This window comes from Harpia harpyja, chromosome 3 (genome assembly GCF_026419915.1).
Source record: "Harpia harpyja isolate bHarHar1 chromosome 3, bHarHar1 primary haplotype, whole genome shotgun sequence".
In the NCBI taxonomy this organism is placed as follows: Eukaryota; Metazoa; Chordata; class Aves; order Accipitriformes; family Accipitridae; genus Harpia; species Harpia harpyja.
In genome coordinates, this window is record NC_068942.1 from 68,926,359 (window position 1) to 68,944,029 (window position 17,671).

The 17,671-nt window shown below is 37.1% G+C and overlaps 1 protein-coding gene across 3 annotated transcripts in view; it reads right to left on the minus strand.

Moving 5' to 3' along the window:
* Positions 1-279: 279 nt before the first annotated feature.
* SETD3 (SET domain containing 3, actin histidine methyltransferase) overlaps positions 280-17,671 on the minus strand; it is a 64,567-nt gene continuing 47,175 nt past the window's right edge. For all 3 annotated transcript variants that reach the window (XM_052783120.1, XM_052783118.1, XM_052783119.1), the window contains exons 7-13: positions 15,432-15,490; positions 13,366-13,480; positions 8,997-9,071; positions 6,060-6,226; positions 5,333-5,418; positions 3,430-3,590; positions 280-2,820 (exon numbers count right to left, since the gene is read on the minus strand). In XM_052783120.1, the coding sequence (XP_052639080.1) occupies positions 2,377-2,820; positions 3,430-3,590; positions 5,333-5,418; positions 6,060-6,226; positions 8,997-9,071; positions 13,366-13,480; positions 15,432-15,490 (1,107 nt within the window). In that variant the 3' untranslated portion in view covers positions 280-2,376. The remainder of the gene's footprint in view (positions 2,821-3,429; positions 3,591-5,332; positions 5,419-6,059; positions 6,227-8,996; positions 9,072-13,365; positions 13,481-15,431; positions 15,491-17,671) is intronic.

A 17,671-nucleotide genomic window follows, 5' to 3' on the forward strand; every position in this document is an offset into this window, starting at 1 on the left:
AAAATTAGATTACTCACTATTTTTATTGTATGCAACATATTTTTCTAAATAACACTAACAGATGAAGAGTAAGAATTTGACCATGCGCTTAATAGACCACTTTCCCTTTCTGTTTACTAGAATCCCTCTTCTTTTTTTTTTTTTTTTTTTTAAACCAGTTATTTCTCCTTTAATCTTTATCCGTACACCTGGACAGTTATTCCTCTCCCCACAGACCCCAAAAGTTACAGCAGGTAGCAGGTAGAGGTTTTGTTTGTATAATACACTCACTAGGGAAGACATAGTAGAATTATATTTTATTCAAGAAAACCCACATATTCTGTCCTGTGGCGACCACAGGCTTTGCTAAGCCATAGATATCAGCAAATACCGGAACAAAATACAGTGTATCAGATCAAATCAAAGCATTTAAATTCTGAATTACAGTTATAATTTTCAGGGAAGGCTAGTTTCAGAATTGCATCATAGTATCTAGTACAAGGTTCCGCAATGTAAGTGGCAGGAACAGAAATGGAATATTGGTCCTAATAAAAACTGAAATGTAATGACTTTTGTATGACATTTAAACTGTCAAGACAACAATTCATAACGTTCTACCAAAGGCAGCATATAGTTACAAAAATACTGGTCCAGCATCTTGTTAGTAGTGAAGCAATATCCAAGGTGCAATGGCAACATGCCATTCTTAGTGAAATATTTTTTAAAAAACTATTTTTTCTATTTTCCCCACACTGATACTAGCTGAACACCAAAACTGCTATGACAACCTGAAAGAAAGTCACTACTTATCATGTGTATTGCACCAAAGATTTATGCAAAAACACATTTTCCAAGTTGCAGTATAAAAGAAGCAAAATCTAATAAAACTATGAATATGCCAAAAGACATTTTACTGCAGCTGATCTTGGATGAGCAGGTTGCAACATCTATTGAGCTTTAAACAATTGTCCAAGCTTCTCCATTCTATCCATTACCTTGAAGTTAAGGACACAAAGGTAAAGACAAAGTCCTTAATATTGAGAACAAAATTAAATCACTTTATACTCCTCTCCATTCACCCACAAAATAAAAATATTCCACCCTCCTCTTTTCCCAATACCAGGTAATTTCAAAGTCAAGCCTTGGAATTACCCTTGTTCTGATATTGCACTGTGCTAGGATTGTATTGTTTCCACCTAGAAGTTAAAACATAGAGTGTGAGGGTGACCAAAACTGCTGGAGACAGTAGACCTGCTTAACTTGTGGAGGTATCCCAAGAAATGTGCATCAGATGGAGACACAATCTAAATGGCAAAGTGTACTGCAGACTTGGCTGTGCTCTGGACTTGGGCCAAAAATACATTAGCCTGCCTGCCATTTCCTTCAAGAAAACAGCATCAATTAATATGTTAACCAAAAGACGCAGTTGAGTAAGATCGGCTAACCATGTCACATTCGATGTTACATCCAACAACACAGAAATGAAGGAGTAGCAGACAGGAATATTAATCATCTTTTCCTTTTAATAATGGTTTAGTCAAAAGTGTAGCTTTGAAAATCTCTAGCTATTTGTGAAAACCTGAACAAGCTGGGAAGCAACCTCACTTTGAACAGTCAATTTAAAGCTGTGGCTTGGCCTATCTGCTTTCAAACTCTCCAGTAGCACTGCCAACCTTGTAAATAAAAGGTACCACCTGGAAATAAAAAGAAGTCAGCCTTTAAAAGTTGGTGAATGTTGTATTGTAGCAGCCTAACTCTGACTGAAGAAGAACGATGAGATATTTTTATATAGCAAACAAAAGACAAAGTAAACTGAAATCTTCAGAGATCACTTTAAGTGTATACAATTTGGATTCTCATCAACATTTAAAACTACCAATCATAAGGTTGCCACCTTACCTTTTTCTGGACTGGCATACCTGATTTTAAACAGGTTTTCCTCCAGTCTCCCAAGTTTCTGATCCTCTTATCCAGTTTTCTGCTGTACTGCTCTCCCACCTTCATACTGAATACCGAGTCAGTCCTGCCTTCTGCTTTTCTTGGCAGGAAGCAGAGCAAGCTTTTAATTTCGGTAGTCAGAGTGACAGAACAACAAAAGCACAGCAGATAGAAGAGCTTAATTCTTCCCCAGGAAGAAAATACATTTGGTTCAACAAAGGGCTGCAAAATCTTCCAAAGGCACCTCTTTCCCCAGTTTTTGCCTGAAAGCAAGATGGCAATCTTAATTGAAAAGGGATGCTAAATCTTTTAAATAACTTAAAAATTCATTTTTATATAAAGCAGCAAAAACACTTTTCTCTGCAGAAAGAGAAACGTTAACAAAGAAACACACCAACATAAATGCACTGTTCATAAACTTCAGCTAATTTAATTTCACAAGAAAGTAAAATTTTAGGACTATTCTTTAACCTCATCAGTACTTTCTGAAGAAGATTCTTTGGCATCTTCAGTCTCTCTGTTGCTTTTCTCTTTACTTAGATTTTCACTTTCTGATTTGATCCCATTAAATAGAGAGTTTTCACCATTTACAAACCCATTCTCTGTGACTTCAGCATCAATAGCTTCATCAATCTTTAAGTCTCCCTGCTCTTCCACATCTTCTAAGTTTCTCAAGACAATAGGGAGTCTAGAGTCTGCCACACTGTTCTCCAACAAGGCAATATTGCTCTCTTCATACTTAGGAAGCGGAGCTCCATCTGCCATTTGTTTGGTATAATACTCTCGGCTAGCAGCTGCACTCTTTACTGCTTTCTCCAAGATCTCTTTTTCACCTAAGCGCAATTTGATAGCCATTATCGCATGTGAAGTAAGGTCATGGGTCTCCAGGAAGGACTTATCATCCTGTTAGAAAAGAAAAAGCAAGTTTATTAGTAACAACAAACACAATAAAAAAAATCCCTCAATTTTTCTCTCTATGCATTAACAGTAAGTGACACTAGGTTCTTCAGGCTGAGCCAAATGGATGTATATGAATGAGGGGGTCTGCACAGAGTCCCAGTGAAGTATGTCAAGAATTCATAAAGGAGCCAAAAATTTCTCCACATCGAGCAGTGTGTAACAAGCAAAGTCAGGAGACTTCACAAATACATGAAACATGTAGGTTCACTTACACACTTGCAATAGTAGTACATTTCTTTGCAGTCTGGAGAATGCAACTAATAGACAATGAGTTGAAACTGATTCCCCATTTTACCTGCAGAGAAAAAGCAGGTAGCCTCTATTTGGAGAATCAAAGAACAAATACATTAAGAAAATTTTCTTTTTTGCAATCTTATTTGATTTTCCTTAGATAATGCAAATCTGCTTCTACACTTGAAAAAGTACAGAATGAATTATGTACTAACATTCAGATTAAAGTTTGTAAAGACAAGATGGGGACAAAATATCTTTTCCTACAATCATAACACAGAACATTTCAGACATTTAAATTACATATAATGATAATTTTACCTCCACAGTTGTTTTATAGGTTTTCAAAAGGAGGGATGCTCTGGCTTCTAGGAATGTCCAAAGTTTAACTTCATTGTCCCAGCTAATGGGAAACTCAGAGTTCCCCAGAGTGAAGATTTTGTCAATGGCATGCTCGCCTATCAAGTGCTCCTTCAGCTCTTCTGCAATAAGTATAAAACCAATCTGTTAAAAAACAATCTCATCATTCACTTTGTCAGTTGAAAAACTGCAGAAAGATTTATTTTCAATAGTATAGCTTTGAGCAGCTAACAAAAAAACCTCTCCCCAAGTAAGAATTATCAGATATGCTGGTTATTTCTAGGATTCTCCTTAAAGAGGCAACTGGAAATCTTGAGGTTAACAGAAAATGGACTTTTTGCTCCACTCGGAAGTAAAGATAATTTATATATCATAGCCTCTCATACACAGTGTAACTCTGTGACAGTGAGACGGAATGTTTTGTGTAATACTTGATAAACAAAAGGAAGTAATTCTTTAAAGAGTTCAGCAAACCTTTTGATAATAAAAGGAACAGGCCAGAGAGTGTGCGAACAGCAATGGAATAATTTTTCCTATTGTTTTGGTAATCTTTTTCAGTAGCAGAAATTCCCTACAGTTGGTCAGAAAAGACATCCATCAAACAAGCCTCACACAGAGCAAAGAATGTTTAATCAGCTCCTTGACATTACACAAATTCCATTAATCTTTTAATGACCAAATTTCACTCCTGCAAAGCAGCTATCACAAACTTCACAAAACACTTGAATGTAGTTTCTCAATGAACGGTTTTCTTATACAGTATTTAAGACATATGAATAATGTGAGCACAATCATGTTTCAGAGAAATGCAATTAAAATGTCCACTAGCTCTATTTTCTTCTCTGAGCCAAAATTCACCCCCTCATCAGCATCTTAAAATTTTCTTTACTTGGATTTGCTTCCCTGAAGTGGTCAGGCAGTTGGACTAGATGATTGTTGTACATCCCTTCCAACTGAACTATTCCATTTTAATTTCTTAGTAAGTTCTAAAAGATGGATTACAGGATGCAGCGAAGGCACAACACTAAATAAGATAGGTTGCTTTTATTAAAGAAAGCAAATAGAGCGCATGCAAAAGCTTAACAACTTCAGTATTCCTACCGGTATTAAAATCCACATCATCTGCACAGCATCCCTAACTGCAAGGGAATTCACTCACTGTCATGAAAAACTGTCACATGTATAACCTCCAAAACTGCATCTAACCAGCAAGCAGCTATTACAAACATCTAATCAGCAGTTTCACATGCACAAATTAGGTGAATATTTATTAACTGTACACATATTTTCCCCCCCAAAGCCCCTAACATAAGAGAAACACTACAAAGACAGTTTGCAAATACGTAAGTTGGTTTTAGATTATGAATTACCAAAACACTGAAAATACTCAACTTTGAAAGGTCTCTTCCATATTTCTCCTACAGTACAGGATATTCCAGTTCCATACCTAAATGATTCTAGCAGTGATGGCTAATATGCTATGATTTTAAGCATGTAAGCCCCTAGGTCTCACACGATCTTGTTCTGTGAACCATTTTTAAACCTAAGAACTGAAGTTCATGCTCCAAAGCTCGCTTATTCACAAAAGCTTGGGAGATTAAACAAAATAAAAAAATTGCATCACCTCATGCTTTAGGAGTTCCAGAAAAGCCTATGTTACCAAAATATTCCCTCAGACATGGCCAAAGACTGGGTTTCTCACTAGCTTATAGATCCCTTTTTAACCTCAACTCCTCAACTTTTCCAATCTTCTAGCTTAATATTTTATATAAATGTCTATCACATTCGAGCACTAAAACAAACAAACAAAAAAACCCCACCCCAAAATAAACATAAATTAGGTTATCTTTATAAAACATCTTACCTTCACTCATACAGAACACTCGAAGGAATGCCAAAAGCTGGGCAGAGATTGGAGGCTCAGTGGAGTGCAAGGCAAAAACACTAGAACTAATAAAAGAAACAATCAAACAACAACAGTAAATGCAATTTCTATTGTCATACCTTTGAACTTATTTCAACATAAAAGACCTTAAAGTATAAAACAAATGCACTGTTACAAAAGTAACTTTTAAAAAATTAGGTAATACTAGTTCAAACTGAAGAAAAGCTTCCCTAACCTGTATCTGAAAAGAACAATTATCTCTACAATTTTACACTTACAATTATTTTTATACGGCTTTCATAATAAATTCATGAAAATGCAATGTTTCACGTCTGCTGCTCCTAACAGTACCCTCTGGACTGAAAAGACTAAAGGAAAATGCTGTGGTTCACATACTGAGCATCGTAGTATGTCTGCAAGGGATAGGAAAGAAAGAAAAACCACAGATTGCTGCAAATTAATCCTCACTCTGTTTTTGTTCAAATGATTATTAAAGCAAAGGCTTTTTCCTTATATATGGTCCAAGTCAGATAATATAGCTCATAGAACTTCTGTAAATATTATTACAATAACTTTAATTTCCTATACAAACAGAAGAAATATTACACCTAAGAAAACTATCATAGCACAGCTTTATACATGCCCTACTGGACACTATATACTTTGGAAATGTTTTAAAAACCCCATGGCATTGTGTTTTACTTACGTTGGGATACCAGCACGAGCTAAGACCTCTGCCTTCATAGCATACAGCCTGTCACTTTTACTCACGCCAAGCTTTATTTTCACTCTGTCATGTGAATTATTATCAAAGAAAAAACCACTGTGGATCACAAATTCAGCGTTTGACCGAGTGCCATAAAAAATGTAAATCTAGAAGGATGAAAAGAGAAGTGAAGGGACAGGAAAATAGCTTAAGATCAGCTCACAAAACTGACATAATTTGAAAGTTATTTCCTGAAAGAGTTACTATTCTGAGTACAAGGTATATTTGGTTATATATAGAAACACGCTTTGTTTTCTGGTATTGATTCAAATGCTGTATATAATGTGGCAATATACTTTAGAGGTAGATGTAAACATATCCATGTAACAGAGACTTTGAAAGGAGAGAAGAGGTTCTTATTCTATACTTTAAAATGAAAACGCTTTGTTTTCTCACACTGTCATAAAATACCAGTATATGGAAATAAGCTTTCAAAGATCCTGTGCCTTTTAAAGGCTAAAAAAATCTGAGACAAGGAGGGCCCATTAAAAGAAATGGTGTTTCTGGGTTCATTTTCCCCCCATATGTCCACCTAAAAGAGTAACCTACACTGCTGATGGATCAGCTTTGTTTTTGTTTTAATGCTACCTTAAGGCATGGATATACCAAAGTATATCATACAGAGAGATCTGATCTGTGTTTAGCCAGGATTTATTTTTGTGCTATACTCTGAACTCTTTATCTACAGCATATAGGTTACTTTAATTCACATTAAAAAAGAAGTTCCTAAATATAACCTGCAAAACATATTTAATTCAGGGCTAGGCTGTATGAAGTACATGGGACAAAAGGTCAGAGTAGCAATTGTCTTCTCCTGCATCAAGAGGATATTTTCCCCTTTTGTTTGATAATGGAATTGTCTATCAGAAAAAAAAGTTTCAACAGTTACAGAACTCTCTTCTTCACCTTAGGGTACAGCAATGCTCTGGATACCTGTAAGCTTCTACTCCTCTCTAGCTGACAGGGAAAGGCACAGTGTTCTCTTAAGGGCTCAACAACAGTAATGATGCCATTTACTTTCTTTGTTTTCAATTTTAGATTAGAACCATTTATCCTAAATTCTCCTAAGAACTAAATGCTTAAGTGTGATATTAAATTATAGTAAACATTATACTGTAATACACTTGTATAAAGAACAAGTGACCTGCCTAGGTATGTTAAGGCAGAGTTTGAGAGAGTTGCTAACCCTCTCAAGTTTTAAAACTACCACGATACATCTCATATTAAACTAAAAGTCACATATCATGTGTATATTATACAGTATGCTCTTACACTCTAAGACTGTTTTACAAAAAAGGCAATTAAACAGAATGAGAAAGTTGCTTTATTCAAGGCCAGTGTTTGATAGATTCTGTGGACTTCTGTTGCCTCACATATTTTAGTAGTAAAAGCTGGGATCACACACTCTTCCTGCTGAAACTGTAAGAAATAACATCTGCACAGTATATTAAAAGACTGAAGCATTATATAATTAAAGTGCTTTAATGATGTCAATAACAGTTAAAGTTTGCACAGAAATTTTTAAAAAATCTGATAAATAGCAGAGAAAGTGAAACTACTAAAATAAAATCGAAATAGAGGAAGCCTCTATAATTGAAATGGAGAGAGCAGCCAGAACAGCTATATGACACTTCCATTGCCAGCTGTGGAAAATTATAAATTGGATCACTTCTGGAAAAACTGTGGACCCCTTTTAACTCATCATACCAGTATTGGAAAAAACAGCAAATATTTGACTACCATAACAAATTCTAAAAGCAACACAAAAAATATACAATCACTGTAAACCCCAGCATAGCAATGAGGATAAATATACCTCTGGAAAGACATACTTAAAAAAATTTTTCAGACACATCTTTGTTAAAAAAGAAGGTAACAATACATAAGAAAAATGAAAATCAAAATATTATAAAGTGTAAGACTGGCAAAATAATACACTCAAGGTAATAACTCAGAGACTGAGTTACAAAACATTTCAGGATGTTTCATAGACAAAGTCTTTTTCTGGCCATGCTGACTGCAGTTGCACAAGCAGTAGCAAAACCGGAGTGCTACTACACTTGAGGACTTAGGCTGGCTGCTGACACAGCAGAGAAACCCTCCTACCGGAGATTTCCTACACTCCTGGAAGCACTGTCTTCAATGCCTCACTAGTTTTCACATTCATTTTTGTTTCTTAGCAGTTTTGAACAAAATACTGGATTCTGAACTGTTCTATGCATCTTTGCAAGACTCTCCCTTGGTACTTTCTATTTCAGGGTGAAGGGGTGTGTACATGCCTGCGTGCCTGTGTGAAAGGGAAGGAGTATATTTTTAGGTCCTTTCTCATTTTCACTAAGCATGGGAATGACAACATGGTAAAATGACTGGCAACTATACTGCATTTAACCTCTTGTTAAATGAAGACTAACAAGAACATAAACCAACAACGTTGTTAAGAAAGACTCTACAATCTGCTATTGCAAAGTGATGCCCCAAATCTAAAATATATTTACCTTTGGTCCTTTGGATATGCCCTTTTATTAATGTCATCCAGAACACCAAACTCAGTGTCTGTGTATATGCATTTACCAGTGATTGAATATTTCAAGTAGTTCTTTAAAATATGAGGAATCAAAATTCTCCTAAAGTTGGGGTCTACCAAGTGATAGAAAATATTTTATTCTGAAAAATGTGCACTTATTTAGTTTGGTAGTATTTTCACAAAAAATTAGCTCAGCATAATAAAATTCAAATGTAGCAGGGCTTAATCCACACCACTCTGCTACTAAAATTTTGTAGGTCCACACCACTCCGCTATTAAAATTTTGTAGGGAGTTACCAAGTGTCCACAAAACTTAATTAAAGAACAATTATGTAGATAACTGTTCACACTACCTGTTCTCCAGCCTTGAAATCTTGAAGCGCTACACATTCACACCGGTCATCTTCTAAATTGTAGCCTGTAGTGATCTATCCAAGCAAAGAGTAACAAAAGCATTTTATATTTATCTCTCCCACCATTGACAAAACATTGTCCTATTGGAAATAGATATTAACAATAGCAATTGCATACATTTCTTTCTCTGCACAATATAATATAGCTGGTAGTGATTGTTTAACTATTCCTGAGCAATCTCTTTCTAAAAAAATCTCTGCATTAAAGAAATCCAATAGAGGAAACAACTTACCTGAAGTGAATAGAAGGCTCTGAGGAAAGTAACTGCCATAGACCACAGACAATCCCATGCTAAAGCTGGCAGCTTCTTATAAAGTTCTGGAGCTTGCAGTCACTCCCATGAGGCCCAAGGAAGTGAGCCCAAGTGACAGCTCTATATGCTATGCTTTATCCTTCAACTGCCAGCACATTTTTGATCTCTCAATGAAAAAGGATTAGATAACTGTGGATCTTTAAGGGATACCATCTTCAGAGAATTATAATTTACTTGCAAATAATCCCTTTATCTAAAAGTTAAGTAATACTCTTAAAACGCTAAAAGGATTTTTTTGATGGTAGCAGGCAATGGAAGAGGATAAACTCTCTTAACAAACCTGTACTTCTCCAAAAAAGATTACAAAACTGTAAAGGGGGTCACACTAACAAGTAAAGCTATCCTAAAAACGTAATACTTTTATAAAGTGACAAACAGCATGTTCTTGAACAGTATTACCAAAGATGCCGGCACAGATGCAGCCACAGGATGGAACATAAGCTCCTGAACAATCAGGAAGCAACTTTCATGGTAGGTATTCTGAATTCAGTACTGACAGAGCTAACTTATGGAAAAATATGCTCTGGGCCTGGGGAAAAACCTAGGAGAAGCCAAAGATTCTCTCTCAGCCTTTGTAAATGAAAACATACTTTTTTGTAAGCTGACATGTGAGTTGTGGTGTAGCCTGATTCCCACCTTGGATGCAGTTTGTCCAAGACAGAACTCCATGGATTATTTTGAAAGCTTGGTTTATGGTTTACATGTTAATAGTTTTACACTGCTTGCATCATCAAGCGTGCATTTGTCAGCCAAAACATTGCTTTCAAAGTGACCACGGGGAACTTGTCTCCGATGCAGCAAACCCAAAATGGCAGCCCCAAGCAGGGGCAGCCTGGCCCTGCGGAGGCTTGCAGAACTGCTCTGCATGCGGATGCCACCACTTCAGGTCTATTAATGGGTTTGTGGTATGCTGAGATCAGAAGCGAACATGAGAGTCATGCAATAAGGCCTACTGCAAAACACAGGCTGTAGTACTTGAACACAGAAATTCCTGTACATTTATTATACTGGACTGAACAATTTTTAATTAAGATCTCTCATTCAGAAGGTTATCTAACCCTGAATTACAGGTTACAGGTACTAGAGGATTTACCTTTGCTATGACAAATGTACCTTCCAAGTTCAAATACAGTCATCTTCTGAAAAACTGTAACATCCATTGACAGCACTTGACCTGTCCTGAAATTTTCTTAGTATGTAAACTCAGTGAAATACTTCTGAATGTGAAAAGTCCATTCCAGTCTCTTGAAATACCTGTGGAACAGGAGTCTTTCAAGGACTGGGGAAATTCCAGTATGTTAAGAGAAGGATTCTGTCAGTTTAAGCATGCTCCAGTAGAGTACTGCTCACTTTTTGGATTGTTTTTTATTTTTGCCTTTTTTTTAAAAAACAAAAACAAAAACAAAAAAAACCCAAAACAGCAGAGCTTCTGAAGGGCTTTTCTATAAAGCATAACAGAGTACTAGACTCTTATTTCCTCTTTCTTTTAATAGCACTCATGTAAGAGAATTAACAGAGTGTTTACTTCTCTTCCCACATGATAGCTGACAAATTGCATCCCTTCAGTTTTATTTCTGAAGCAGACTGATACATGAATTTCAAGTTGTGTATAAAGCATGCAATAGTCCGCTTGGTCAGTGATTAAGGATGGACCCAGACCAACAGGCAGAATGTAGCTTATTCAAAGCTCTGTCAGAACTGGTAATCAACCTCTGACTGTCAAAATACAATCCCACTAAAGAATAACAATGAGAAATGCATGAAGACAACCATTTTGATATAGTTCTTAGAGGCAGGTTGATCTAATTAATAGTGTCAGAAGCAAGAAAAAGCTGGATGGACCTAGCTCCAGTTAAAACCCAAAGAGCATTTTATTATCTAGTTCATGGAAAGGGGCCCTGTGGAATAAAGCAAGAACAGGGATATATAGTAGCTGATTGACTCAAGAAGTATTTCAGCACTATGTTTGGAATAGACTAGACAGGGATGCATACAACGCCATCTTTTGTTTCTTACTTTCCTGCAATGAAGAACAATTCCCTTCATGTATTTTAAAGGGATGCGCTATGATTAGAGCTGAACCCACCCTAATACAAACTATGATACAGACAGCTTACAGTTATCTTAGCAGCTTACAGTTATCTTAGCAGTTTTTTTCCCCTATTTCTAATAGTACAAGGAAACTAACACATAACAAAAATAGGTTTAGTAGCTTTTCTTAGCCCATTATCAATATTACAGTTGCGTATCCTTCCTAAATCTATAACCATTTAAACTGTTTTCTGTAGAAATATGAAACAAATGAGTGAAATCTGTATATACATACAAAATATTTAAATTCAGCACCCCCACACACACCCTTTAGGATACACTTCAGCATAAAAAAATGCTTCCAACCCTGATATACTACTGCATTAGCAGGTTTGGCTCCAGAGGCTGGCTCCATATCAAACCCATTGTTAAAGATCATAATAAAAATAAAAATTACTTTATCAATTTAAATAGAACTTTGAATGATTAAAACAACATAACTAGCTGCTCTTTTAATATAGGCTACTTAATTTTTTTCCTCCCAGAACCTTAATTCTCTTCCTCTTTCCTCTAATCCCAACTTTGAAGGCATTCATTAAGAGTTGTCTAATGAATACAGACAAGTCTCTGCAAAAGCATCTGAAAGAGATGCCCAGCAGGAAAAGGGTACAGGAAGTACTGATGCTTGCAGCTAAGAATTATATTACAGAAATATACATTTCTGAATTTTAAGCAATTTTCTTTGTATTGGAGACTGTCATACAAGCTTTATTGCTAAATCAAAGTTGTGAGTTTGCATAACAGTGAAAGGCAAGAATCACTGTTAAAGAACAACATGTAATCACTTTATAGTAAGGAAAAATAAATAAATAAACTCCCCCCAAACACTTCAACTTTGTAGCCTAGCCTACCGTGCTGTATTTGGTGCAGTCATAGTAACAATGAATTAGCTAAATGTCAAGTGAAAACCAACTTGCTTTACAATTTGTTAATTTAAACTAGGCTTTTCTTATACCAACAATACTAACACATGCTGCTGTCCTAACACTCAGGTCATCTCTCCCACAAAAGAACCAGATTACTTGAATAGTATGGTCATATTCACTGCTTACAATAGATAATACTATCTACTAGAAATGCAATTAGAGGGTATGAATTTCGAAGCATACGTGAGACTGGCTAAACAACATTGATAAACCATCCTCTTATGGGTTTCCATTTCCTCACTTGAACATTATCAAGCCTGTTAATGAAATCAAGACCTCATCCTCTGAACTAGCTCACGTAAGCCAAAATGTCAGCAGGTCTGACTTTCTATATACGTGTCACCTTTTAAATGTTTAATATGCCCTAAAGTAGTATTTTTGCATGTTATTTCTTTGATGTAGTAACAGATGTACTGTTTTTGTTGAACTAGGCTTTGTTCTTGTTGTTGCTGTCTCCTTAACAAGGCTCTTCGGGCATGGTTAGGAGAGCAGGCAGTATTTCTTAGTTGCAAATTTCTAACCACTTTCCCTAGTGGTAGCTACAAGAGGCATCCTTCATCATTGTCTGCTTTCCTATTCTCAGAACAAATCTGTCCAGTATTTTGAATCTTTTTCAGCCTGTCAGAAACAAAACTCCGTGTCAAAAGAATATTCAAACTTAGCTGGAAAGAAAGGTATCATGTAACTGAAAACTTTTAAAGGTAGATTATATGTATATGAGACACAACTGTATGCAAGTATCCAATCATTTCTAAAGTTTTGTCTAGATGAAGAAAGTTCTCCCTGAAAAGCTATGGTAAGACATTTAAGGAACTGACAAATCTTTCTTTCAGATATTAGTTTTTTAGGGTCACTTGGGAAGATAAAATACCTGTGTTAAGAAGCGTAATGAAAAGTATTATTAAACTGTTCTAAAGCAGTTGAAAGGCTTAATACTTAAGCCCTAAAGCCTTTCAGCAACACTGAAGAAATCCTTACCAGTCCATTAGTATGATTACACATGTCCCATAAAGGTATTAGAGCCAATGTAACTCTGGAACCATCTTCTGTTGGAATCTGGTTCTGCCGTGTCATAACAGAGGAAACCGCCCATCTACAAAAATTAAAAACATTAGATAGTCAATGTTCAAAGCATCCATATATGACTGGCTGTAGTCCAACCTGAAGCAATCGTTTAGGCTAGGAGTTTCCAAACTTAGTTTTCTTAAAGATCACACTGACTGTAGTAACAGTAGAAGGCAACACCACTTGCAGGAGGAGCAGCAGCTCCTAGGTTTCCAAGACATGTACATAGACCAATTCCCAAATCAGGATTGCAGTCCCACTCCTCTTCTGCACTCTTTGCAACAGAACCTTCATACCCTCCAGTACCTCAACCAGGACCCACTCCCATGTCACCTTCTGCTTCCCCAACCCTTCACTGCACACATACCTCTCCCCACACATCCCAAACCTGGGGTCAGCTATTTCTGCAGGCTTCAGAGTAGTTCACAGCTACTGCTTGGCAGCAGTAGCTCTCATCTATGTGCAGACTCTTGTAAGAGCCAGGAGGTATTCTTCCCCTCGCTCCTGAAAAAGCTTATGTACTGCATGAACTGGAAACCAGTGTCATCACCTGACACATGCATATTTTGGTAAGCACTTCTCTTCAGTTTGAGAACTTTTGGCTTAGAACAGTATTGCTAAATTTTCTGTTTAACAGAATAAAGAGGGAAAAAAGCCCCAATACTCTAAACATATCCAGGTAAAAAGAATGAAGAAAGCATAACATAGTTTATCACACAGACATCATTCAAAATCCTTCTAAGTCAGGTTAAGCAAATGAAATGCTAGCTACCTATTCAAACATAATGTCCTAGTTTCCACGACACATAAACCACGACACATAAGAATCTTCAGAAAAGCTTAACATTTCAGTATTTTCTAAAATTTCATTTTTATTTTATTTCAGACAAAAATGAATATTAAATGCCAGAGGGAAAAAAATAATCTTAGTTTCACTATGTTCTGACCTTAATACATATATTTGTTGTGGAGGGTTTTTTGGGGGTGAGGGAGGGGAAGGGACTACCACCAGGAGAAAGTCAAAATAATTTTAACTCCCACAGCCTCCACTACTAACAAGTATTTAATCTACAGAATTAGAGTTTCAGAAGGATTTTTCAGAAGAACTACAGATTGCTTAGAAAGATACCATCAAATTGAAATCTACTTAATTTCTAAAAAGCAAGTTAAAATTGTGGATAATTTTGATATACACTCACTGTTTGAAACATAATAGCAATATGTTTCTTTTTAATTGTTTTAATTTATCTGCAAAATTTTAGACCACTTCACATGTAAGTTGGCGTGTTCCGCAGTGACCCTATAAGTGAAGGAGGCATGCTTTGGAAATCCCACTTTCATAGACTTACCCAGAAGTATGACTAGGCTAAAAAAATCCCTGTAAGATGTCATGAATGCCTTTTATTCATGCCATTTTAATCACTTAACAGAATTAAAGCTCTCATTATCTTAATTATTCTTATTTTTATCTTAATTTTGTCACCCCCTATAGCACCTCCAAGTGACAGTCATGCTTCATGTGTACAACTTAAGTTCTCCAGCTCTCCTGTTCAACAGCCACTGTAAATATTAGTTTTTACTACTATGTGCTGGTAAAGCCATTTATAAAAAACAAAATAAAAAAAAAAATATACCCAAACCCCAAACCAAAGCCTCCTGCAATGTGAACTGAATTATTTTCTTAAGAAACAATGAATTGCCTTAGTAATCTCAGACTATGTGTGCCAGTTGGCTAAATTAACTGCTCATAATGACTATTTCTTTGTAACAATTAAAATCTACGTATTTGTTTTACTTTCTTCTTCATTAAGAAAGTGTATTAGCATCAAATCCTACATTTAACATTTCAATAACAATAGGGCTTTCCTGTCAATGAAGCATTTCCAGGGGCCCACAGCTCACTACATATATATATATATATATATTTAAAAAAAAAAAAAAAAGAAAGAAAGAAAGAAAGAATTAAAAGACAGACCAACCTGTAGTCGTCATAAGTGAAAGAATCCTTTAAGGGCAGTTTGCTGGCATTAGGATGGGTCTGGGAAATGCAAGTTTCAGAAAAAGGTGAAAAGAGAAAGAAAAGAGAAATCAGAAATCAGTCAGCAGAATTTCATTATTTAGCTGCCTAACAGATCCTAACAAGAGCCAAATGAAGCAGGAGGCGTCCAGCCGCGCTACAGAGGGATCATCATGCTATTATGCTCTCATACATCACTGTCAACTTAATTTGTTGTGCCCAGCAGCCGCCATAAATCTGTTTCTTCATATTTCAATACTGGAACCCACAGACATCATACAAAAATAAAAAATTTAAGGTGGACTGTGTATGTGAAGGTAAAACAAAATCCAGCCCTTGATGCAGGGTGGGGGAAAGAATTCAGGCAATAAGGATACATTAGGTTTCACCAACTTCCACATTTTCCTCTTCTCTGGGATATCAGTAAGGTATTTCACAAATGCAAGAAAAATTATACAAGATTTTCAATTCTTCCTCAATACCTGTAAAGGTGTTATTCAGTAAAAGTTGCACTACACCTCTGAAACAAAACAGATTAAAATATTTAAATAGTTTTGGTGACAAACACTGATCAGACAGTATCTACATTAACCCATCTACACATGCTCCTATCTAAAAGTGGAGCAATGCCATTTGAGAATGCATACTGTAGTTGTCATTAACAAGCAAAATATTTAGATTTTTAAAAAGGCTTTAAGAAGCTGTAATACCTGTTACTTTTCTGATCAATTAACTTCTTAAAAGTTTCAAAAATGCAGGTAGCTTTAAGCCCACACTCACACACTTTCTTTAGAACTTTGTTCCAATTCACAAATGGAAAGCCATAATAGCATAAATTTTAATCTTCAGGTTCAATTAGGTCTCAGAGACGACTTGAAGTAAATGATCAAACGGTTATTTCAGAAGATACAAATGATTTTTTGCATAGCTCTATCTTTGCGACACTCTTAATGCATGAAGCTCCATGTAGTAGGCAGTTTTTTTACTCTTGATGCATTAGCATCACAAGTGCGTGGTAATTTATCATTTCTCACTGTAATGTACTTGCTGGCACTGTGTGCAGGACAGTAGGGGATGAGGTAAAAGTGGCTCAAACCGTAAATCAATTAGAAAACAAAAGCTTGTGCTCAGTGCGCAATTTTAGGCAAATTATATATTACAAAAGACTGCCAATTGGGTGTTAGGTCCCAGGTGTCTGTTCTCCCTCAGCCCCTCCAGTTAACCCTTTGGATGGGCTTTCTCTGAAACATGACAGAAGTTAACAATTCCAGCGACGCCTGTGCCTTCCCTCACTTTCTTTTTTTTTTTTTTTCCCTCTCTTTTTAAAGCACTCTACATCTCCGTATGATTTTCATTCACATTGATGATATGGTCATTGCATAACAAATTCCCTCAAGTTTAATTGTAGCAACACATTTTACAGAGTTATTTCTTCTGGCAGAAACATTCGGTGCAAAACCAGAACTGAAATCCAAACCAATAAATTTCAGGGGGCATCTTCGCTGTAGTAGGCCAGTCCAGACTCGATTCCAGAAATGAACGTAGAAACTTAGCCTTCAGCTGGAGATAACAGTTCTTAAAAACAAACACCACCCTATATTACTCCTTTCTGACAATTTAATTTCAACTTTCATTGCTAGCATTATTAACCTATTTTACAGTAGCTTCATAAACTGAGCCGGGAAAGTCAACACCAACCGTGGGACATAAGCGCCTATCGACCTGTTACATTAGTGCTGGTTGTGAAAAGCCGGAATCTCATTCTGCACCCGAAGTTCTAACGAAGGTGTTTCACACGAAGAGAGGAGTTAGGATCCCTCGAAGAGCCGGTGCCGTCACCGTTCCGTTTCTTCGCAGACCACGCGCTCATTAACTCGCGTGAAAACAAGCCCTGCTTAGCCCCACTGCTGCCACACCCGCTTCTCCCAGCGCACTCCCCGCCTGCGGGCGAAGACCCCGCGCGGGCGGCGCCGGGGCCGGGGCCGGGGCCGGGGCCGGGGCCGCGGGCGGTTCCGGGGCCGGAGCCCGGGCCGGGGCCGGGGCCGGGGCCGTCCCCCGCGCCGCCCGCACGGTCCGGCACTGCCACCTGCCGGTGCCGCCGCCGCCTGCGCGCCGCCGCCGCCCAAGCCCGGCACCAGCGGAGCGGTGCCAGCCACCCACACCTCCCCGAGCCGTTGTGCCCTTCTCCCCCGGCTTGGAGGG